The following is a 25,056-nucleotide window of genomic DNA, read 5'->3' on the forward strand; positions in this document are numbered from 1 at the left end:
ACATGGACAGTTTGTTTATTTTTAACACAAGTCAACATTTGAAGGAGCAAATTGATTTATAACACATTAGCAAAACAAAAGTACAGCTTGTAATGTTTACAAAAACTGTGCTTTCCTCTGTAACTGCGATAATTCAACCCTCTGAAGCTTTTGAGCAACACAGATTCTAATATTAGCGCCTGCGGAGAAAGACTGACACTGATCAGCTGCTCTGTTCTGTCTCCTCTGCCTCTGGATACACAAGTGTTTGTGATGAACTACAGGACGACAGTAAACGTGAATTTATCCACCTCACCGCACCACTGAGCAATATCCTATCAGAGTCATATAACCAGGACTGATTCCAGGTCCATATTCTGCTTTACTGTTTCTCAGAATAACAGTGAATCAGTGCAGCTCATTTGCTCAAACGCGCCTCAACACAGCCAAGATGTGACTTATCTGAACGACTGCTCGGAATTTTACAGCATCACCCTCGTTCTCTTACAGTTAATTATCACATTTACAGGAAACCCTCCTCTTGGAGAGAAGCCACACTGATCCTTTGAGTCCCAGCAGACAGGTTTTCTCTTGGTCCTGCAGGTTGTGGGAAGCAGCTGCTCAGCTGCACCTCAGCCAGGTTTGGACGGGTTCCGTGGCCACGAGCCAGAGACGCCACAGAGACGTGCGGGTGGTGCGAGCGAGGCACTGGACTCAGCGGGTCGTTCTGGTTTGTCCGGTAGCTCGGACGCTCCCGCTGCAATTCAAAGTCAAGGTGACTCATGGCGGGTGAGAAGTCCACTCGAGTCCAATGTGAGCGAAGCAGTAGAGGAAAGCGAGCATTGGTGGGGCCATGGTAGACCAGCCTGAGATCAAAAGAGAAGTGATTCACACGGCCGTTAACAGGGAATATTTAGATTTACACAAAATATCCAAAATTCAGATAATTTCTGTGAAGTTTTCTTTATAAACCCTAAAGCTAAATGGTGGCTGCCATGGACAGAGCCTTGCGTTCTTCCACAGGAGCTACAGACACAAAGAGGAACCGTTTGGTCAGCTCTCTGCTGTATTGTGTTATTGTTTTTCTATTTATAGCTGCTCCTTAAAGGGCCGAGCAGGCAGGTAAGAACAGCTGTCTGCACCCCCCACCCCCCGGTCCCCGACTGGCTCGCCTCCAGATTATCTCCGTAACCTGCACCTGCACCCACAATGCTGTTGAATGGTCTATTCTTTTCTATTCATGTCAAAATGTAATTCACAGACACACACACACACACACACACACACACACACACACAGACACACAGACACACACAGAGACACACACAGGCTGCTTCATGCTCAGCTGTACTTCCAGTTTCCCGCCTGCAGAAGAGGAAGGTTTCCTGGGCTCTGGTTTCCAAAGACATATTTTAATGGTAAGTATTTTTCCCGCAAGCTAAAGTCCATTATTCTTCATTTGCATTTGTCTTTAAAAAAAAGCCTTAATGATGTTTCCAGTCAATTTAAATGAATTATAAATGCTACTTTAAATCACACGAGACATTATTTGAAACATTTTCAAGCACACGTATGAAATATTTAGCATTTCCTGACGGGTAAATTCATCATTCAAGGCAAACGGCGCCGTCGAGCCAAGACGTCCCAGCGTTTTGTCTTTGCAGGTATGTGCATCTCATTAACACCCTCAGTGTGAAATAGATTCTCTCTCAGCAAAACCCGTCCAACTTCTGCTGTCAGCAAACCAACCGAGTGGAAATGAGAACCCCAGCAGATCATCAGCTGCACTTTCTAAGTTCGTATAAAAGTAAAAGTATCGATCGATCACAAATAGAATCGAGACAATGCGTGTTTTAAATGAATTTTTGCAACTGAAATTAGATAAGAGGGTCATTAAGAAAAGATAAGAGGGTCGTAATTCCTCTCGGTTTCCTTTTCCCTCGACTTTAAATTGGGTTTTCCATTGAGTGTTTGTGTTTAAGATGTGAGGCTGTAACAACATGATGAGGCTCAGGTTTGGAAAACCGGGAGCTGCAGATGTTAAGATGTGGAGACGCCGGCTTTTTTAAAATGAAGAAGCTCTTTAGTCACTTGAAGAAAAAATTGTGCCAAATTGTGACAATTGTCAATCATAAGCTACTTCAAAGTTTCAGAAACTTACTTAAGTTTTCAACATTACCCACATCGACAAAACAAGACACTGCCACAGCTTCAGACACCTTTTTTTTTTCCCTTTACACTTTTGTGAGTTTTTAAAGATCCAACTGTCACCAACAAAACGCTGAACTAGGAAACCAGACGATGACGGGGGTGCACCACCGCTGATGGGACCAAGCAGCTCTGAACCATAGACTGTACAGGTGAGCTGACCCCACTTCTCTGGACTTGAAGAAAACCAGATCCAGGTTCCTCTTGTTCTTCCCTCGTTTGTCTCTTCTTCTCACCCAACGACGTCCCGAGTCCACAACACTCAACCTGATTTCACTGCAGCCATTATAATTTAATGTGATGATAAGTTATTCCATTAATACTGAGACAAGTCAGCACTGGGACTGGAAGCTGATCTTGCATTGGAACTATCAGGCTGCATGGGAGAGACTTTATAAATCCTCAATAAACACAAGTGTCGACACAGGCTGTGATTAGGTATTTCTTCTTATACATTTCACCGGAGGTCAGATTGCAATTACTCTGCTGCCTGCACTAAAACCCCCAGACAGGCTGATTTAAAGGCATTGATTTCATGTTAATGAAGTGAACCGCGACTTCCCCTCGGTGCTTTTCTGCACAGACACCAGGAACGGCTCCGGGCTTTTCTGGAGGATCCATTATATCTAAATTTAAAAGTACAAAAAAACACAAGAAGTCACTAAAAGCGGAACAAATTACGAAAGTGGTTTGTTCAATGGTCAATTTAAATCTCGCCCTGCCACGTCCAGTCGCTATTTTTAGTGCGTTAATGGTCCGAGTGAATCACCATAAAAGCAAACTGAGATTCTCAGTTTGGTTTGTGCTTCTCGCTCTGAATAATTCACAGCAGAGATGGTCTTTTCAAACACCCTGCTATTCTTTTTTAGGTCTCTCTTAAGTTATTTACGCAGAGTCTACAGTATTATGTGTGTGAAAGGGGTCAGGAGCGTCGGAGGATGATGTTAACGCACCATTTGCTGCGAGCCTGCCAGGCTTCCAACAAATGATTACTGTCACTATACGACTCAACTGGAGAATGGTTTTTGTCAGGCGGCTCAGGCTCAGATTTGTCACATAAAGAGATCTAAAGAGAAAATACTCATCTGAAGAGAGAACACAGCGACGGTTTAAAGGCAGATTGTCGAGAACAGAAAGAGGGAGATGAGCAACAAGTTAAAATCTTAAAGCAGTTTCCAGACGTGAACTCTGGAAAATTGGGTCTCGACATTTTCCAACATTATATGTAAAATGAAGCAGGAAGTAATCTGGGTCAGATGTTTTTCACAACAACAGGTAAATCCCCAGAGCGTTCAGACGAGGAGTGGCGCCCGGAAAGAGCAGCTGGACATAATGTACAAATTCCACTGTGGAAATCAGGTGTTTTTGTTTTCAGCAGCTTCACCAGCACCGGCCCTTATCACCAAAAGTTCTTGAATCTCAATTTTCATCCTGAGATCAGATCCTTTTGGACTTTTCCAGTATCGCTTGCGTCATGTGTGAGAGACGTCATCTACACACTGTGTCTCTCATGGGCTCACTTGTTAATAGGGGGGCTGGCGGAAAAGGTTACGCTAAATGTCCGGAGGAGCTGAATCGCAGCTTTATTTTGAAGGGAGTGAACACAGAATTTTCTTATTATGAAATATTAAGAGTTGCTGTTTTTAAACTGACTCCACAACATCATCAAAAAGCCCAATTTAGACATTTCACAACAGATCATTAGGAGGAAATTACAAGAGTCAAACGAGAGAGAAAAGCTGGAGGCTGTTTACGGGATCCACGGCAGAATCACTCTTCAGCTGCTTGAAGTCGTAATGGAGCTAACTTTGGTTTTGCAGCGTTCAGATTTTATAGATAACACTATTTCTCTTTTTCTCAGGGGTCACAGCAGAAACAATCCTCAAGGAAACCACAAGGAAAGAGATATGATATTAGTCTAATTTAAAGCAGCACAAATATACAACATTAGTAATGAAAAAACAGGACTAGTGTTTTTGTTTAATTTCCAGCAACTTTACTGTTTTAGTCTCGTTCAGTAAGAGATTTATTATTATATATTATATTATTTATTATTATTACTAGGGAGTGATGGTCTGCTGCCTAACAACCGAAGACCGCATCATCTTTATGGATGTTTTAATGGTCATGGGTAGGATTTCTCCCTGTGCTGATGCAGCTATTTTCAACAAACAATAGAATTGATGAACTCCACCTGCCAATCACCAAACAGCAGAGGGATTAGGTTAGTGACTAGCTGGCGACCGTAGTGGAGCATTTAGCAGCTCAAGAGCCAGAAATGTCCCTCAGGAGTCGGTGAAGACAAAGACACAGCAACAGGGAGATTGAATAATGGGCCAGAGACACAACTTCAAATAAAAACAAAAATTTCCTCTGTGTCTGCAGAGGAACATGCAAACATATAACAATAGTAGCAACTTAATGAGATTATGTGTTTCCACAAAATCCATAATTGCTGCTTTTAATATAAGTAAACTATGCATTATATTTCAGCATCAGTTGACGGTTCCTTATAATAAATGATATAAAGAATAAAATGACGTATCAACACTGATCTGAGTGCAGCTCAGGCGACTCATCATGTGCCATCTTACTTTAGCAACCAGATGTCTCGGTATTAGGGAGAGTTTCCCGGTGCAGATGCATGGAGATGCATTTTTAATCAGGGTAATATATTTTATGATTTTATTTACAGCCTCTCTGTTGCTTTAGACAAACTATATTTAGCTGCCATCACTGGAGGAGAAATCTATGATGCCCCACAATTCAGCTAAATGACTGATGATCCACACTGGTAACTCATTTAGAGAGAGCCAGTTGAAACAATCCCACAAAATGAAGGCGCACACGAATCCCATTGAGTGAGCGCCTCGGAGGGCAACTTACCTTGAATGACGACACGCTTCCAGAAGATTCTGCCAACGTGTGTCCCCCCAAGGAACACCAGATTAGAGAGGATGAGCATCGCAGTGGAGAAGGCAGAGAGGAGAGCGATGGAGCGCCTTTTCATCGCTGCAGAGAAATACTGCTCCTGGGAAATCAGTAAATAAATAAATAGGTAGATTGAAGGAGAATTTAAATCCTGTGTCTGAGAAACAAAAAAACATCAGAGTACAATCATCCTGTGTGACCATAAACTAGGATGATTACACAGTCATCATAATTTATCATGATATATTATTATATATTATTTTGGGAATTCAAGAGATTTCAAGAATAACGCCGCAAAGATTTAAGTGGTATTATAATATTAAGATGTAGTTCCTGTTGGTTTCTACACTGTGTTCAGACTCCAATAATGAAGCAGCTGTGTTAATGCTGAGAACTGCTTTGCTCCCCAGAAAATTGATCAGGACCAATTAACATAATCAATAATGTCATTAGTGTCGATACAATCTTGTAATTTCCAATTCCAAATTTAATGTGACAGAACACAGCACTTATCAGGACATGCTGGAGCAGCTCTGGGCAACAGCCCTCCTTTAATCAAATGACATGACCCATTTATTTCCACACATCTAAACTGAATCAATCGAGTGATCAGGGAATTAAATCGATATACAACTTTAATCTCTTTCAGGTCGCTGCACCGTACTGATGCAAATACTTTGGGTTTCAAACTTACAACAATGGAGTGAATAGAGGACGAAGCAAAGAGCGACTTGACTCCGTTCTCCAGCAGAACTCCAGCCCAGTTCATCAGGGCCCAGTACTGCAGGTAGTCCCGGCCCCCGTGCCACACGCAGACGAATCCAAACGCGAGACCAGTGGACACGATTTTAGACAGAGGGCCGTGTCGTGCACCTCCCAAAGGCACATAGATGTATCTGAAACATGAGCATATGACATGAAACAAATAAGTACATATGCTATCAGAATAAATACAACATTATGACTGTTTAGAGGAAATTATAACCAATCCAAGTTTTTTTTAAAAAGCAGTCAAAGAAGACAGGAAAATATCGCAGCTGCAAATGTTGAATTACATACGATTGGAAATGACACTACTATGCACCAATGGGTTTCAAAGAACTCCTGTCATAGAAATGGTCATGTTCATTGATTTTTAATTAATCTGACGTCGAGGGCAAAAATAGAGGCACTCCTGGGAAAACGGATCCTGCCAAATTGGCTTTAATAATCCTGCAAGTGGGTTAATGATTCCAAAAAGGTTCCTGGGAGTTGAACCAAACCCTTAAGACACGTTTTACCCACTTTTCTTTGTCAGGATTTGTCAGTGTACAGATGTTTGTTTGTTGCTGAAGTCAGCATTTTGGCTCATTAGCTGGGCATTGACAGCTGTATGAAGTTCCAATATTTTCTCCAATATCGAACACATAACACATGCATGTTGTTTTGCTGCTGTACAATAAGATTACACTGTGTTATATAACAAAGAATTGCAGCTGTACACTCATTCCCTTGATGTGAATAATATCCCTCAGTGATCAGTAAAGAATGTGGCTCCTGTCATGAAGAGAAATTGTCTTGGATATTGTGAGACGCTCGGCCGTCCCTGAGGAACCGGGAGTCTCAACATGCTACATGAGTCCGACACACTTAGCAACAAACATATCACAATCTATCTCATGTTGCTGAGCTGGGAACTAATTATCTCAGCCACCCTGTGGCTAATCAATGTTCCTGAAAGATGAGCCAGCATTTTCAGAGCCTTAAATAGAGTGGCCAGCAGCCTGGCCATGTTAGAGGATGAAAGTGCTGTAGGTGCAGAGACAGATGGAGAGGTACCAGCGTTAGAGGAGAATATCTAAACATACTGAGCATCTATCCATGTGTGTGAATCATTTAGATGCAGATAGATTTCAAACAGATGTAAATCAGAATATACATTAAAACCTGAATAATCAACACCTGAGTACAGCGAGCGGAGGGGGCCGACATACAGGAGAATTATGAACTGTGTGATTCTCAGTTTTATAAGATAAAAAATAATATAGATTATTTGGATGATGTACAATGTGTGACAATTGAATCTTCTATGGATTTTTGTCCTTGTTGGTGTAACTTTTCCTTTCCCTTTTTTATTCAGGCCATATAAATTTATAAATTTTTCCACATTGTATACATGTAATACAGAAAGAACAATGCGGTGGCATTAAACAGAATTTGAAATATGTGCATGAATGTATGCATGAAGCTTTAGACGGTCTACTATCTATTATTGTTGGTTCCAGAGCTTTTACAGAGACACGGTTCACTTGATCTTTGAGTTTTCTTGCTTTAAGGCCAAACTGAACCAAAACTGAAAGCTGACCTTGCTCAACTCGACCGCATCCGTGCCCCCACTTATTTATGAACAGCTAACGTTTCACAGGATTCGGGATCAAACACTCCTCCTCATATGCAGCATATGTGTGTGACACAGAGAACCGGAGAGCCACAGTGGTGGTGTACAGGCAGTAAAAGCGTAATGGAATGGTGAAGAATGAGCCACTTATCTGCCCAGAGAGACGGGGTGTCAGTGAGTCATGCGGAGCACATCATTTAACACCTACACTCTCATCTAGCCCTCTTCAGACAATTTCTACAGATTTTCAGAACTGCATTAAAAGCTCTTTACAAGCTCTTTCACGAGGAGGAACGGCGGGGCATTGTGTCACGGGTGTCATTTTGCATCTGCAGAACGATAATTGCAAGTGATACCATTAAGCGGGTGAAAACAATTTCCAATGGGCCCCAGATTAAAATAGAAACCTGCATTTGCAATTTAAATTCTGGGATTTTAGGCAAATTTCATGCAGCGACTTGGACGCCATGTTTCCTTCTAAACTCGTCTTCAGGATTTGAAAGGCAGATACAGACGCACACCATCATACCTGCCAAATAACAGAACACACACACACACGCACGCACTAATTAGCAAATAATAACCAAGACGAGGGAACATTTTCTCAGAATATCACAGTATTCTCTGACAACCGTGCAACTGCAGCGTTGCCTCAACAAAGCAACTGACGTCTCGCAAGTGGACCATAAACTCTCGATGGGCTGCATTCAGCCGAGTGTGCATCATTAAAAGCTGACAAACTAATAACGTGCGTTGTCCAAACTACAAGTGAGCAGACACAAAATGCTCCCATTACACATGCACATATTAAACAAGGAGGCATTTCTCCAGGGTGCGGGAGCAGCAGCACAACAGAAGAACTGTTCACCAACAACATGCAACCTCATAATCATGAGAAAGCCGCCATGCAAATGTGGCGTCCTTGTCCATTATGAGGACACACGCGGGCAGGCAGCTGGAGAATGGCACCTTTTAAAAAAAAAGAATATTCAACAAATTCAATGCCCGACAGGAAATGAGCTGTTTACAATAAGTGTGCAGTAAATAACGGACAGAATTTGATTACATGTGCTATTCCAGATATTATAATCTATACCGATCTCTTGATCTATAGATAGAAATAAAACTATAGAAATTAATAGATATTTAATGGCCACTTGTAACATACAACTCCCCAAACGTAGCACCTCTTGTACCAAGCAAAGACATAAAGAAGATTTCAGAAGACAGAAGGTCTGGAATATATACATTTAATTGACAATTCCCTCAATAGAAATTCTCCAGGCAGCTAAAAATGGCAACTTTTATTTCAAATAAAGAATTTCAATGTCCCACAGGAAAGTGAGCAATAAATTAGAGATAAACAAATTCTGTTCCAAACATATAACATAAAACATATGGAAATAGAACTGTATTTATATAGTACTACTCCCGTCTTATACAAGTCGCATTCACACACACAAACACACACATTCATACAGCCTTTTTCTCCATCACACATTGTTCACACATTGTCTGAGCAGCCGTCAGGGGGTTCAGTGTCTTGCTCAAAGACACTATGGCATCCAGACTGGAGGAGCTGAGGATCAAACCACCAACCTTCTGGTGAGTGGACCACCCTGTCTACCTTATCAGCCACAGTGGCCATTTCTATAGATATAAAACTATATAAATAAATACATATGGAGTTAGATATATATCCAGACAGACATTTTTCATATAAGAGGAGGTATTATTTGATTTAGATAACATTTCCATTTTTTTGTCACATTAACATTTGAATTAGACTGTCCACTGCTCGTGAAGTGGCTCTTACCTGATGAGCCATCGATACAGCCCCTCGTCAAAGTGCCTGGGAATAAAAAGAAAAAGGTCATTTACATAATACAGCACACCTGAGCTCCGGGCCTGAGTGTGTATGATGCGTGTGCATTTGTGTGATTGCTCTTTGTCATTAAGAAGATTAGAAAACCCAGGGTTTTTTTTGTTTTTCTTTCCTCAGGCTGTAAAACTGAACGGTTTGGTCAATGATGTCGATGGACCGCTTTATGCATTCCATCAATGTTGTCAGCATTGGCCAGCTCAGCACACACGGGCTGGATTGGAGTGCATCAGTGTCAGCACGTCGGCCGAGCTCGCCTACAGGAAGCGTGTTTTCACTGCCAAACCAAACCCACGGGCTGCACCTCAACTTTACAGTGTGCAGGAGCCTGTTAGTTCCATCATGCACTGTTTGTATTCCATCCCATTTAATTACATTTTCCACTGAAACTTTCATAAACTAATTTGCCATTTAATTCGATACAACTAGCTGAATCTAATCCAGTCTAATACAACAGTCCGGCTATAAATCCTTCCTTCATAAAGGTTATAATGATCGATTTTTGTTAAACTGCTTAGAGCTGTGTGAATAAAAATTCAATTATTAAATGATCAATTCTGAAGGCTGCAGTTTGTGGTGCTGTTTATCTGTTTTGCATTATACAGACGGATGTTTCTGTTACTAGGCCTGCCCTCATGGATAGAAATAGATGGACAGAACAATAGAAACACCTGCACCACAAACTACCGCCTGCAAAATTATCATACAGCTGAAAGACAAACAGAATATAATCATCTTCATGAATGCAGGGTTTATTGTAGGACTGCACTAGCTTTCACTGGGTGTACCTAATAAACTGGAAGCTGAGAGCATAATGTGAGTATTTTTCTCTGTCCAGAAGTGATGTGCATCCTGGAGGACCACAACACTAACCAGCAAACACAAATGACACTCTTGTTGTTGTAAACACCTGAATATGCTGAAGTGTTGCTGGAAACTTGTTTTATATTTGGGGTCTTGCTGATTAAGGTTCTTTATCCTTGTGTAACAAACACTGCAATGTACATGTGCACTAACGTGAGCAACTGTGACCCCTTCAGTGTAAACCAAGCATCGTCTATTACTGTGTTTTTAAAGTGTTTTAAATCATCTTGACATTCAATTTCATAATGTCCACTTTTTGTGCAGGTGAGTGTCAAAGAAATATGAGGTGAGAACAAACCCAAAATAAACCAACAGTGAAGAAATGTTCCTGTTTTCTGTTATTATGTTGGACTATGTGCTATACTCATGGACTGGGAATTGTAGGATCTCATTTAAACCTCACACACAGTTGTTGTGGTGGACATTTTGATTTCAGTAGTTTTAACATGCAGACATGTTTTCATTTGATTCCTGATTCGATTCGTTGTCGAAATGCTGCAACAAAGCTGTTAAAAAGCGAAAGGCTTCAGAATCAGTCCCTACGAACAAACCATTTTATCTTTGAGTCTGAAAGAAAGATATAATGTTCCTGGTGCAGAGGTGACCTATTGGACTGATTGCCAGTAATAACAGAAGATGAGACAATTCACTGTGCCCAGCATCTGATTGCCAAAGCACTTCACTTAAAGCACTTCACAATAAATGCACCTTTTCCCTCAAGGACTCCAGGAATTCTGGCTTTTCCACTGAGGTGTTAAGGAATTCTGTCTGCGAGGTCGGTGTAAGACTTTACGTCTGGGATGGGTTCCACTGTATGATCTTACCTCCACATCCCTGTGAAACTGTGCATGATGCTGACACAAGATGGAAGCTTTGGGGGAACCAGTTTATCCAAAGTAGCGAGCATGGATGGAAGGCCGAAGAGCACCAGATACTTCACATAGAAGAACTGGACGAGGGCCAAGGCCAGACCGCCTGTGAAGCCAAGGAAGAAGAGTTTTACACAAATATCCAATTATTTATAGACCACAGCAGCGATTTGAATAAATTACATAAATCTCCCAAAACTCTCAAAGACATAAAGGTGCTTTAAAAGCAGATTAATGAAAAAATAACTACAAATAAAATCTACCCACATGTAAAAAACTGAATCGTGAATCAAAGGCAATGAGTAAATCAGTTTTCAGCACATCTGAAACCAAATCCTGTGGGATAGACATGTTTTTAAAGTCTACATCGTGTGTGTGTGTGTGTGTGTGTGTGTGTGTGTGTGTGTGTGTGTGTGTGTGTGTGTGTGTGTGTGTGTGTGTGTGTGTGTGTGTGTGTGTGTGTGTGTGTGTGTGTGTGTGTGTGTGTGTGAAGTGGCAGGGAAACATTAAAGCTGGAGCTCAATGTTGTGCTGCGCATGAGAGCTAAAAATACCCACAGTCTAAATACCTACCCAAGGCCCAAGGAGGAATCATTTCTAAGTAGGTCTCGTTTGACTGGATGGAGTGCATGTACATAACGTGGATCATGTATTCTGCGACGCACCACCACAGTACGATCCGTCCGGATCTGAGCACCAAGTAAGTCAAAGCAGATCCGTCCCTGTCGCTCTCCTCGGCAGGTCTCTGCATCTGCAGGAGGAGAAAGTGAGCATGTTGCTAAGGGCTGCCGGCGGAATCTTCATCGACAGGGCTGCAATACAATAATCAACACTTCATACTTACATACATTACAGGGATGATATGTAACTATTCTTCATTTGAATTGTCTAAACACAACTTCACCTATGTTACACACAATCCGTTTCCAACAATGCTCAAACCCACGTTTCATTTTATCGCCTTTTAATTGCATCATATCCACTTTACCCGAGGCTTTGCGCGTCACTGCCGGAGCAAACAGCGTATGACGAAGGAAAAACACTCTGCTAGCCAGTCGGGTGTTCTTTCCTTCCATTGTTTGTATTGTTCACTCGTAGTGGATCACAATTATTCATCACCCTTTGCTGCGTAACATATTCTACGTTTAACTCTAGAAGAGGGATGTGAAAACAAGCCTCGAACAAGTTTTATAAAAGTAACAACAAACCAAATAATTGGGAGCTGTTTCTCTTTAAATGTGGAAAATTCAAGTATCTGTCCTCTTGAAAACAAAACCCACCACTCGTGTGTCGTCTGTTATGTTTATAAAAAACATGACCTGAGATCAGCTCCACTTAGAGGCAGCAATCAGCTTCTCCAGACGAAAAACAAAAGAGGCAATTTTTGTGTCACTCTCACCTGCTCGGTGTAGTCTTTGTACGTGACGATGGGTCCATTGTAGAAAAGGGGATGATAGAAGGTGTATGAAAACAGCCAGCAGAGCTGCACGGCTCCCCCGCGGCCTGCGGGGCACCAGCAGTGCTCCAGGCTGAAGCTGATGAAGCGCAGACCACAGACAGCAATGCTGAAGAGCAGCAGATAGTACTCCTCCTCAGTCTCGTACCAGCCTCTCTGAGAAATACAGTGGGGAGGCCAATTATTTTTACCACATCTGTGGGGAATCCTTCTATAAATAGTGGCACTTTGGCACTAAATTTAGATTCACTTCCTCCAAATACTCAAGAACATATCCTCGATACAACTTTTAATGAGCTCGGCTTGGCAGCGTTGGGAATATATCGATGATTTCGAAGTAGTGCTTGAACTCAGGTAGTCGGTTGTGTGCTGCTGCTGCAGCATGTGTGTGGGTGGTGAGAGCACAGGAGGGGAAGAGGCAGTGTTTGTAAACCATGCACAGGTCTGTCAGGTCTATTTCACATTCTGAATTCTACTCTAACCACTGGAACATAGTTACCTCTCTGCCACTACACTTGAATTGTCCACACTGTGCAGTTAAAAGATGTTTTTAGAGGAGGATACAGATCACAGCATCCTTACAGTGGTGAAATACTATGAGCCAGTTTCCATAACAAGCAACCAGTGTAGATATGAATGGAAGCAAGTTTCTAAAATCTGAATAAAATATTCTTTGGGCTGTAATTCATTGTCTTGTATTAAGTAAAATGCATTTGTGGTTTATCTCACTGTCATGTAGCTGCAGCAAATTCTTGATTCTGAAAATATGATCATCTCCAAATTCATACAGGAAGGTAAGGAGCTTTTTCCCATCCTCTCATCATCAGGGAACACTAGAAATGATATGCTTGATTGTATTGTTTTAAAAAAAATCCACTCAACTTCTACAGCCAGAGAATAATAGACCTGCACGTCCCTTTAGTATCTTGCGCCCTCTTGTGTTCATTGCAAATAGGACACCTATCAAATGAGGCAAACAGTTTGACAGACTTTGTTCTTGTGTATGTTGTGTGTGTGCAACTACGGTTAAATCTAGATTTACATAACAATTTAAGTATGGTCTTAAATATTCCAAGTTTGGAACTGATTGTGAGTGAGTGTGTGAGTGAAGTGGATCTTACACAAATAAGAATGGTGGCTGTAAATGCATTGTGTTTGCATGGTTTAATAACAGACTGTACAGCCCACGTGACCGATTCAACTTCAAAGAGCATTAACTTTACTTTGAAAAGCTCTTTTACTAATCGGTTTCATCCTTTGACTGCAACCCACCTGGATCTCTTGAAGTGGTTGGATGTGAAGGGTGGAGAGCAGCAGCAGGTTACATCCCCACGACAGAGCGGGCTTCCGCAGTTGGGCCACTGAGAAGGTCAGAGCCAGATGTACCAGCAGCACACTCACACCTTTAACCCCCAACACGCTGCTGGCTGCCATGAGGCCGTATATCGTGAGCGCTGGCACCCTAAGCTGTTAGAGAAACAGGAATAATGTGTTGGATTGAAATATCTCACACATAACAGTGTATTCCACGGCTGCTTCCTACCTTTGGGTAAAAGCTGCAGGTGAATCTGGATAAGATGCCATGACCAGTCAGAGTCCACAGTAAAGACTTCTTGGCCCATTCAGTCCAGAAGCTCCACTCAAAGTCTGATGGGTCCTGAACCAAAACAACTAGTTTTAAAAACACACCTGAAGCCTGTTGAGTGTGTTAAGGCCACATTTTAAAAGTATATGAATAAAGACCATGAAGCCTTTTAGTTTCTATGACACAAACAGTTTAAATATTTTCAGTGAGATGCGACATTAGGAGCCTTACCCTTTTAAAACCCTTAAGTAGGCCTTTTTCCAGCTGGAATTCCCTTGCTAGCCCTGCTTCATGCTCTGAGATACAAAACAGGAATTAACTTTATTATTTTATCTCATTCTACTAAACGGACATACTGGTATCTGGCCATGCACCTTTACCTTTGGAGAACCTGTGCAGTTGGTAGAAGGAGTAGAGGTGTGAGCCAAAGGAAAGCACCCAGTACACGAGGATCTCTGTCCGTGGCAGCGGTGACCACTGGGCCTTTGACTTAGACGTCATCAGGTAAAATCACTGTGCTGTAGTGCACCTATAAGACAGAATGATTGAGACACACACACACAAATGAAGCCAGACTCTGTGCAGTAGTGATCACCGTGTGGAACAGCGGTAAGTACAAGGTGCTGCCATTACATGCGCTCGATCAATCGCTAGTCTGTCTCAGCTGTAAATCATGATGTTCCACCCCGGTTTTTATTTGATCAAATAACTAAATAAAACCAACGCGTCAGAAACACAAATTTGTGACTTAAAACTGCAATCTAGCGTTAAAGGTTTTTAAAGTTAGTCCCTGGAGTAGCGCTAACATTTCGTAGGTGTAAACAATCTTAATGGTACAGAAAAGTTTCCCTAGCCAGTTAAATCAATGAGAACTCGATCATGTGTATTTCTCTGCAGAAATTGGATATAGATTGTCTTCATTAGTTAATAATCCCATGAAACTAAGTAGAGTTAGTTAGGGTAACTTTTTTGTACCATTAACATCGTTTAGACCTGCGAAATCTTTAGTAATTAATCCAGGGACTAACTTTCCATTAACGCTCTTTAGCAGTCTACAGGGATTAGAACCTGCACTGTAGCCAGCCACAAGGGGGCGAACAAGATGTTTTGGCTTCACTTTGAGATGACAATGGTTTTCAGTTGGAACATGGCGGACTGAAAAGAAGAGGACCTGCTCCCATCCGGACCTTTAAAGAGCTCATTCTAAGGTAACGAAAACCCAACTCCACTAAGTTTCGGTGATTATAAACTAATGAAAACATAATATTTAATACTATATTTAATTTCTGCAGATAAATACACAGAATCCTACACGTTGGACCTAAGATTGATCGGTTCTCATTGATTTGACCGGTTAGGGAAACTTTTTTTTATACCGTTATGATCGTTCGCACCTACAAAATGTTTTAATTATTCCACAGACTTTAACTTTAAAACCCTTTAACGCTAGATCCCAGTCTATAGTCTACAGCTGCCTCTGAGCTCACACACACAATACACACATTGTTAGATTCACTGTGAGCGACACTTACTTCCATTAGTTCATCTCTGAAGTCCGTTGATAGTAAACTTTAAATAAACTCGCTTGGGGAAAGGTCGCTCAGCTTGTAGCTCCAGAACTCGCCTGAGAATCATCGGGTTTTTAAGTTTGCTTCAGTATCAAAGTAAATCGGTGACACTTAACGAGTCGTTCAATGACTCACGTCGAATATAAACTGTTGATGGTGAATTCGGCGAAATTAGTTTTGTAAAAAAAAGTGAACAAATCCACGTTAGATTAGGGTTTTATGACGCAAATCTGGCGACACCGGCGCGTTGAGAGTTAGCTAACATTAGCCACTTAAGCTAACCGATGGAATACGGTGTAGAGGTACCTGCTGATGTCGGACTGTTGTTCATGTCACTGTCAATGGGAGTGTTGTCTGTCTGACTGTGTTTGGATCTTAGCAACACGGTGGTTTCCATGGGACTCAGTCCTTCTTCACTGGCTTCATTCTGCTCTACCGCCCCCATCAGGGCCGGAGTGGCTACACAGCCTCTGTCAGGGAAATCTGGACCTAGACTGTACATAATATAATATAATATCATATAATATAATTAGTCACAGGTGGGAAGTGATTCGATTTTACCTATGTTCAAAACTACTTACTTATTACTATAGTATTCTGTTTTTAAACTATAATTACTTTGAGGATCAACTATGGCTCCCGAGTGTCCTGGAACCATAATTTAACGGGATCCAGATTTTTATTTAGAAAAAATCTCATAAATATAAGTCCACTGAACATGTTTTTCATCAAGGAAGATATTTAAAAAAAACGCAATGGTTACGAAAGTGAAAAACGAAGTTCCTGGATCCACCGCTGATCCGAATCCTAGCCCGAGTTTAACACATCCTTCCACCAGATGTTGTGATAATCTGTTTAGTAGTTTTGTTCTAATCCTGCTGGCAATCACGCAAAAAACATAACCTCCTTGGAAGAGCCACCAAAACATCTAATCAACTTCTAAGATATGAAGCATGTAATGACTGAACTACTGGTCACCAGGCAACTTCTTTTATTTTTATTTTTGTTATTTTTCTAACCACTATTGAGTCATGAAATCAGTGTGTTTCATTTCATGCAAAGTATGTACAATTTTGCACACGTATCGTGAAAACAAGGGCTGGAAGTTGTACAGGCATTTATTTAAATACGAATTTTCACACACAAACAGTGATTTCTCCTGACACTGCACCTCTCTGCAAGAGGATTGATACATGGTTTATTTTCAAAGTGTTACATGATTAATTTTAAATGGTTTATTGTGGAGAAATGGTTGATAGATGAATGAGCAACTGACTATGTATGCATCCTGAATTCCACAGGTTTGTAGCGTTTTCATAGCCCAACAAAAGATCAGAGAATCTTAACGACAAAAAGAGGCACTGGGTAAAAACAAATATCGTAACAAGTTGACATAGAGACAGCCTGCGCAACAGTAATATAGCATAAATCTATCCTTCACACATGATTCATTCTTTCCTCATCGACAATATCTGCAACTTCCCACCGAGAACAAAAACTTTTCCGACAAATTAAAGGAGTTATTAGACTCCACTAGCTAACTTAATAAATAGACGTTTGATGTTTCATCTCCCTGTAGGATCTAAACTTGTTTCTTTGCCCTACAACCAAATACATCTTGTACGCTTTCAGTGATCCACATTGAGAGATTCAAATTCATCAGTATAACAGTGAACTGTAAGCTCATCTATCATGTGTGTGCATGCTAACATGTGTGCATGCATTCATGCCTGCGTGTGTGCACAGTGCGTGTTATCACAGTATGAATATCTTTTCACAGCTCCTCGGTCTCTCCATCGAAGGGCACAGCATCGTTCTCCATGTGAATGCTGCTGGGCTCGCTGCTGCCCACCCAGCCAATAGGAGTGCGGTTGAAGGAAGGCCGGCCTCCGATTTCTTGTTGGTACACCACTGCGGGCTCAGGCTCGGTTGCCTCGGCTTCTGGCAGCTGGAATTTCATAAACTGGCTGGCCTTATCGAAGCCGCCGAAGGGCATGGCAAACCTGGCAAAGAGAGGTGAGAGGAATATTAAAGCTCCTCTTCGTCACAAAAGCATCTACGAAGTCCGGTCTGGGTGAAAGTACCTGTTGAAGCTTTTGTACTTGCGCAGATCCTTTCGGTCAGTGGGGCCGGGCATTCCCGCCCTGAGAGTGGCTATCAGAATCTCATCCCCCTTCATGGCCTTCTCCCATGGAGACATGTACCCCTTCAGAGTAATCTTGGTTGCATCATCACATCCACCTCCTGTGGAGGAACCATCAAGGCTAGAGGTTCAGTTATGTAAGTAAGTTATCATCATTGTTAAGGGTCAGAAAAGAGGACCAATAGGACTCATGTCTGTTCAATAAACCTGAAGTTACAGCCAGCAGACAGTTAGCGTAGCTTAGCATAAAGACTGGAAACAAGGGAAACAATTAGCTTGGTTGTGTCTAAAAGTGAAAAAACAATCCGCAGACCAGCAACTTTGAATGTTCACAAAATAATACTTTACATCTCTAACACACTGTCGTCTTAACTCTCAGCAAGAAAGTGAATAAGCGATTTCTCCTGAATATCAGGTTATTCCTTTTAGTTCCTTCAATGTTTGATAAAGTTAAATCTTTATTGTTTTAATCAGTCAAAAATAAATCAAATCATCACAGAGGATATGTTGTTTTTATGTAAGTATATATATTTAATAAGGCCACAGGAGCGGAACCAACCTTTTAATGGAGACCACCCAACAGCAACTTCTTTTCCGTCTTTCCCATGGTCGCCACCTCCTGCACCTCCTGCACCTCCTGCACCTCCTGCACCTCCTGCTCCTCCAGCTCCACCAGCTCCTGCATGTTTTCTTCCAGGCTTTGGAGGAGGCACGGGGGGTCCTCCTCCAGTCTGAATCGCTCCATAGTGCACATGTCCAGTCTGCTTGCTCAGAAAATGCCCACCGACGGTTATCATGTCATTTCCGATCTCACCCCCCATAGAGGGAACCAACGTCTGGAGGTTGTCCTGAAAGAAATGTGATCCAAATGAACCACCATGTGCCACACGGCTCATTCATTTGTCTGTGCTCATTAACCTTGTTTCAGCCTGTTGACATTATACCTGACAAGCATATTTCTCCATCAACCCACCACTACAGCTCTGTCTCATTATGGCATGGCCTCCACACGACCTCAGGAGGTGTCCTAGGGTATCAGTCAATTAGCCTCAGATCCTTTATGTACAATAAGCTGCAAGGTTGAGCCTTTATGGATCGACTAGTTATTCCAGCCCCCCCACTCAGATGCTGAATCGCATCGAGACCTGAGGAATTCGGAGGCCAAGTTAACACCTTGAACTCTTTGTCATGTTCATCAAACCATTCTTGAACAGTTTTTTGCAGGGAACATTATTCTGCTAACAGAGGCTGCTGCCATTAGCAAACATCGCTGCCATACTTGGTCTGCAAGAACATTTAGGGAGAGAGCGTATGTCAAAGAAGCATCTACATGAATGTCAGGACCCGTGGGATCTCAGCAGAACTGGTCTTGTGCTACAGAAGTTGTTCTGCAGGATTAAACCACACATACCAGACTATGCTCCCCACACGCATTAGTAAGGCTTTGGCGTCTATGACCCTGTCTCCAGTTTACTGTTTGTGCCCCTTTGGATAATTTTTTCATATGAACTGACCACTGCACACTGGGAACTACAGACAAGACAAGTCCTATCGTTTTGGATGTGCTCATCAACCTTAGTTGGGCCAAAGTCGTCCACAGGCTCACATTGCCAATTTTCTCCTTCCAACATAAATAGCTGTTGACTTGCTGCCTAATACATCCCCCCCCCCCCATGACAGGTGCCACTGTAACGAGATAATCAATGTTCACTTCCCCTCTCAGAGGTTTTAACGTTGTAGCTGATGTCTCTGTGGAAGTTCTGTGTATTATTCACATGGTATCATTAACTTTTAAGAAGAAACTTTCCTTCAGTTTACAGAATAGTCATTTGTTTTTTTCTTCCTCCTTGAACTATAGGCTCTCACCATCGACTCACTGCTGAAGACGTCGGGGTTGTTCTCGTGGATGAACTTCTCCACCCTCTTCTGCCTCATCCTGAACATCTTGGAGCCTCGGTTCTTCAACAGGGAGAGCTCCTCCAGCATGATGTCTTTGGGACTCCTGATCTTTGTCCCCAGGTCGAACTCAGAGGCCTCCGGCTCCGACTCATACTCTAGGTGAGGGGCATCCAAACACATGGATTCAACATTTGAAAACGAGAAAACAAAATGATATCCCAAAGACTACACGGTAATATAACAGATGTTTAAACTACTTGTTTTAGCATGTCTACAATATTTCTTCATGAGTTTCAAACATTTACAAATAAGCTTAATTAATTTAGCTGTTTTGGATTTTACTGCAGAGGTGCAAAGAATGTGTATATTCTTGAAAGAAGCTGTGTTGAGCACGGTACCCCAACCACATGAAAAATGTTATTTCATTTTTACATCAGCTCCTGTCTGACTTACCATCCTGAGTGATGTGTGAGAGGTCAGTGATGATCTTGGAGAGCCTTTTCCGCTTGAATAGTGGGGCAGGTGTTCCCAGAGGCATGACTGGAAGGCAAAGGAAAAAAAAAGGTGGTGTTGGCACAAACATAAAGAGCAAAAACTACTTTAAAACATTTGACCGTTTACTTTTCGAACATATATTCAACAGGGATGGAGGTGATGTGAGAGAACGTCTTTCTCTAAAACCAAAGCAAAAGGAGAAATTGAAAGCAAACAAGTTAAAGTATAAGTAAATTATGTTTTAAATGCAACATCTTGAACTATGATGCTACCTTTATTTGCCTCTTCAAAGGAATGGAAACATCATCTGCGCTAAGGATCAAGTGACAGGAGTGTTTTCGTTTTAGATTTCAACCAACTTCTCTGTATTACTCTTCAGCGTCAACACCGACGGTCATCAGCAGCCTGTGAAAGTGAATCCACGGAATCTGAATGTGACATGCAAACAGACGGCACGGGGCTCTGCTCGTTTTTCAAGTTCAAGGGTCGGGGCCCTCGGATTACCCACATTGCCCAGCGAAACAGATGTCTGCCCTAAAGGAAACCTATAGCTCCTTGACGCATGTTTCTGTTTTGTTTGGCGTCTGTACACACACTGAGTCGACATAAACAGAGGCGCTCTGTGGTGATCGATGCACCTCTGGGTTTGTTCTGCTGCAGTAAGAGTGAAGGCCTCAGCATTCTGAAGTCGCATTATTCGTATCATCTGATCATATTCCCCAATCTGCAGCCTTCATAAGAACAAGCTGGCGACAGACAGTGGGAGCAATACTTTCCTCTGTGGAGATTTGAGTCACTGTGGGACAACATTTCTTACAACCTCCCTGGTGTTAAGATATGAATCTTCTTCTTACCTTACCTTAAGTGTTAATGTGATTTTAATCTCTCTGCATGCACATAAACCCCTTAGCGTCTTTAATTCACAGTCAAGTGACAAAACATCACATCACATCGCATCCCCTGGCTGAAACTCAACCCCCCCGCAGCTATTTTTGAAAGCCGTTTCCAGCCAAGACATTTTAGCGACGTGTGATGGCGTCATTCAACTATCAAATGGACTTAGCACAACCCTTAAGGACACAATGAGCACCTCCAGAAAACAAAGCCGAGGTCACGTTGGAACGTCTTTCAAAACACCAGTGAGATCTGGAGCAGCTGCGGAGAGTTTTTGGACACACGTTTTTTTAATTCCCTAAATAATTACAAGCTCAGGGACGCTTTGCGATCAGGTTTGCCCCCCCCCCCCCATATCATGGTTTGGAGACACCATATAAAATCTCTGCAACGCCCACAGAGAGGGATGGTCAGCACATTCACCCATTCCTTTGGTCACTTTAAGACCTAAGAAAATCTAAAAGCAGCAAAGTGACTCACTGAGCCATTTATTGGTGGAATCAGAAGCATTCGTATCAAAAGCAAAGTAATAATCTGCTCTGATTAGTTGGTTAAGTCTTCAGTAATTTCTTTCAGGCTACAACCCACACATTTAGGACTGCGTGGAGAATATGCTGCACGTCTTTATTGCATCGTCCCATTCTTGTAGTAGCCAGACGTTAAATCCAAGCTGTTGGTTGTTTAGTAGAACAAAGCACGTCGATGGGATGCAGATCCACTCACCGGTATTTTGTTGTAATCCTCGGAGGAGAGGCAGGCTTCTAAATATCAAACAGACGAGAGGAGACCCGGGGGCTTATCTTTTATCGCAAGTTTACAAATCCCGCAGCGCCTGTGACCCTGTGGCTGAACCCAGGTCCTGAGAAGTGCAAAACCCAACCTGCACTCAGATGGCAGATCGTCCAGAGGCTCGGGGCTGAGGGTGGCAGCAGAGTTGGTGTCAAGACGGGAGGAGGAGGCGGCGGCGGTTGAGGTTTGGGGGTATGAATAGGGATCTGGGTTGGGGGAGTTGGGGGGGGGGGGGCGTCAGTGCTGGAGGAGAAGTCTCTGTCGGCCAGCTTAAAGTGCTGATGGGGATATTAAGGGAACAAAATCATTCTCACAGATGGTTCTGAAGCCTATATTTAGTAGCAATGAACCAGAGGGAACAGAACTCTGCTATAAGATAACCTCAAAGGACTTGGGTGTTTTTGGGTACACACACACACACACACACATACATAGACTGATATATACTCGTACACAGTGCATGTTTAGGTTAAGGAATGTGTGTGTGTGTTTATTGGGGCCGTGCCAGTTTGTGTTTCAGGCTGAGAGCTACATCCTCTCCTCCCTGCGTTGCTCTAATCTGACACAACATTGTCACATTTTCAGTTTCTCTCAGGCGTCATGTGAGTGGACGTGATGGACATGTGAAGACAGAGCTGTCTCACAGCTGTCTCACAGCTGTCTCACAGCCGCGTGTGCTGGAGAGCATCCAAAGGTCACTGCCAATGACAGACAATACATGTTTATACAGTATATTCCCTGGAGTTTCAGTCATTTTGAGAGCATGGAAACATTTTAAAAGTTATTTATTGTTAGACAATATGACCTTAAAGTTAGTTTAAAATATTGTTAATACTTTAAAATCATTAGTTCAAGACATTTCACTCAAAACATTCAGAGAATCACCTGAGTCACAAGGAATCATTGTCTCAGAATCATTAATGTCTGAATAATGTTTCATGACAAACCTTCACATAGTTGAGATATTTCAGTCTCAAAGTGTTGGATTAAAAACAGTCAAAATAGGTAAATAATGTTTAATTATAGAATGTGAACTTCTCCAGAGTCTTAGACACAATGCAGAGGACATGTCCTGATTGTCCTCAGTTTGTTCCCTGACATAAACCTTTTGCATATATCTGCATGTTTTTATTTAAAAGAGAAATATGATCATAAAACCTACATATCCTGTGTTTCAGTCGTTCTTATCAGTGTTTTTCATCTCATATCCAACCATATCAATGTCATGTCTCTGGAGCATTTGAGCAAGTGCTTTCCTGCAAGCTGGAATCTGGGCAGGTATTGATCCCTAAATAATCATTTTAATTTTAGACCCATCTCCAACCTTATGTTTAATCCAGAGCCTAAGGAACATTTTCTAATAAGTGAATGACAACGACCTCACTGGCTTTTACATAAAGAAACAAAAAAGGCAATCCATTCTTTGTTGTGTGAGTCCCTGTCGACTCTGGAGGGACACGACAATTTTAAGTAGTTAAATTAAGAACAAATTCTTAATTACAGTGGCAACTTGTCAAACTGTCAATGTCACTATAAATATTCTTCTGTTTGTATATTAGCAGCCCTATATATAGACACCCTGAGAATGTGGAGGCTGGAAATAAAATGCCCTTCTGACTGCAGCAGTCCAGTGGAGACTGACCAGTCTGATGCAGACTGTTGTTTTGCATAAAGTATTTCTAAGACTGAGTCCAGTACATCAGGACGTCTTCACTTTCAACTAGAAAATAATTCATCATTTACCTTCAGTAACAAAGGTTTGAACACACAAGTGAAGGATGAGATGTTTCACACATGAAATAATATTTAAGGCAAAGTTACTCTGATAACTTTCAACCTGCCTCTAGTGGCAAGGCCTGGAATTGCTTGTCTGCAAAGTTTCCCCTGGTGCTGCTGTTGCTCCTTTTTACCCCTGAAATTAAGTTCTGCTTGATCTTTGCTCTTTTTCTAATCACATCCTAAAAACTACATCAACTAAAGTGAACATATTTAGATTTTCTCTGCATCTTAACTGATGAAAAACATGTGAGAAATGATACTGACTCTATCCAAGTGTTGTCCCATCCTCATAATTTGAATTATTTGAAGTACGTTTTTAATTTGATACAAAACTGTTTAATTATTCTGTTGTATGTTGTGGCTATTTTCTTAATTTTCATTTAATATATGAGGCTTATTGGGCTAATTGATCAAAACAAGCCTGAAAACTACCCTCACCAGGGAAGCCTAGAAAGATAAGATACCTGGAGGAATCAAACATGTTATGAATCTGGGAGAGAATAAATTAGCCTGATTTCACTATTGTGAAAAAAACCAACTCAGAATTAATAAATTCAGGATCTGTCATTAAACATGAAGTCTTACATAAACACCAAGTAATGTGTGTGTGTGTGTGTGTGTGTGTTTAATTAAAACCAGTATACGGACTCATTATTGCTTTGCTCATTTATTCATATTACAATTTGATACATGCATGGACTGTACAGTTAAAGAAAAGTGCAGGATCACACAATCAACAGCAGGAGGCAGTGTAAAGTCAGACAACTGGAGAGACTTCGCATCTAAAAATGTTGTCTCCTCTTCAGTATAAACGTCTGCTCGGCATTAATAACAAACACTTTCACACGTGTTACTTAATCCAGCTACATTCAGAAATATGTATTCATATCATGTACACATCAACATGATTTTATCTACAAACTACTTTTTTCATAGCCATAATATGAAAACAAGAAAGAAAGCTGTAAGACCAGTTATATTTTAAAAATTGTAAAAATAAAAAAAGCATCTCCCCAAGAATTCCACAATTGAAAACAACATATTCTTTTCTTTCTTGTTTCCTTGAACATACCGAGTGTCTCAGGATATTCAACCATTAAATACATTTATCCCTTTTCCACTATTAATGGAAAAACTCCAGATAAACTTATATTTCTTTCTATCAGCTTCTTCAGCTTTTCCATTAAACTTCAGGTGCCAAACTCTCTTGGCCATCATCCTTTTTGATTATATTTGTCCTGGCTGTGGGACATCACAACTATGTACAATCCATCATGAGTCTCAGTTTTACTACATCTGACCATGACCATTTCTGGGCTGTGATCTAAAATGCTCCAAC

General features: G+C 41.5%; 2 protein-coding genes across 4 annotated transcripts; both read right to left on the minus strand.

Moving 5' to 3' along the window:
- On the minus strand, positions 1-16,172 carry hhat (hedgehog acyltransferase). 3 transcript variants are annotated; one of them, XM_034608654.1, is made up of 12 exons: positions 16,025-16,172; positions 14,531-14,679; positions 14,382-14,446; positions 14,109-14,222; positions 13,838-14,032; positions 12,509-12,721; positions 11,683-11,860; positions 11,066-11,216; positions 9,312-9,347; positions 5,813-6,014; positions 5,074-5,218; positions 760-845 (listed from the first exon to the last, which is right to left on the minus strand). In XM_034608654.1, the coding sequence occupies exons 2-12, from the start codon at positions 14,649-14,651 to the stop codon at positions 760-762; spliced, it is 1,506 nt and encodes a 501-aa protein (XP_034464545.1). In that variant the 5' UTR covers positions 14,652-14,679; positions 16,025-16,172. The 3 variants fall into 3 exon arrangements, with proteins under 3 accessions (XP_034464544.1, XP_034464545.1, XP_034464546.1); XM_034608655.1 differs by lacking the exon at positions 16,025-16,172 and adding an exon at positions 15,687-16,000; XM_034608653.1 differs by lacking the exon at positions 16,025-16,172 and having other exon boundaries at positions 1-845; positions 14,531-14,651.
- A 646-nt stretch (positions 16,173-16,818) lies between these two features.
- Positions 16,819-22,099, minus strand: myoz1a (myozenin 1a). Its single transcript, XM_034608656.1, has 6 exons — positions 21,873-22,099; positions 20,214-20,300; positions 19,728-19,915; positions 18,421-18,709; positions 17,803-17,962; positions 16,819-17,721 (listed from the first exon to the last, which is right to left on the minus strand). The coding sequence occupies exons 2-6, from the start codon at positions 20,296-20,298 to the stop codon at positions 17,493-17,495; spliced, it is 951 nt and encodes a 316-aa protein (XP_034464547.1). The 5' UTR covers positions 20,299-20,300; positions 21,873-22,099; the 3' UTR covers positions 16,819-17,492.
- Between the last annotated feature and the right edge of the window lie 2,957 nt (positions 22,100-25,056).

The sequence above is a fragment of the Hippoglossus hippoglossus genome, chromosome 15 (genome assembly GCF_009819705.1).
Source record: "Hippoglossus hippoglossus isolate fHipHip1 chromosome 15, fHipHip1.pri, whole genome shotgun sequence".
Taxonomy (NCBI): Eukaryota; Metazoa; Chordata; class Actinopteri; order Pleuronectiformes; family Pleuronectidae; genus Hippoglossus; species Hippoglossus hippoglossus.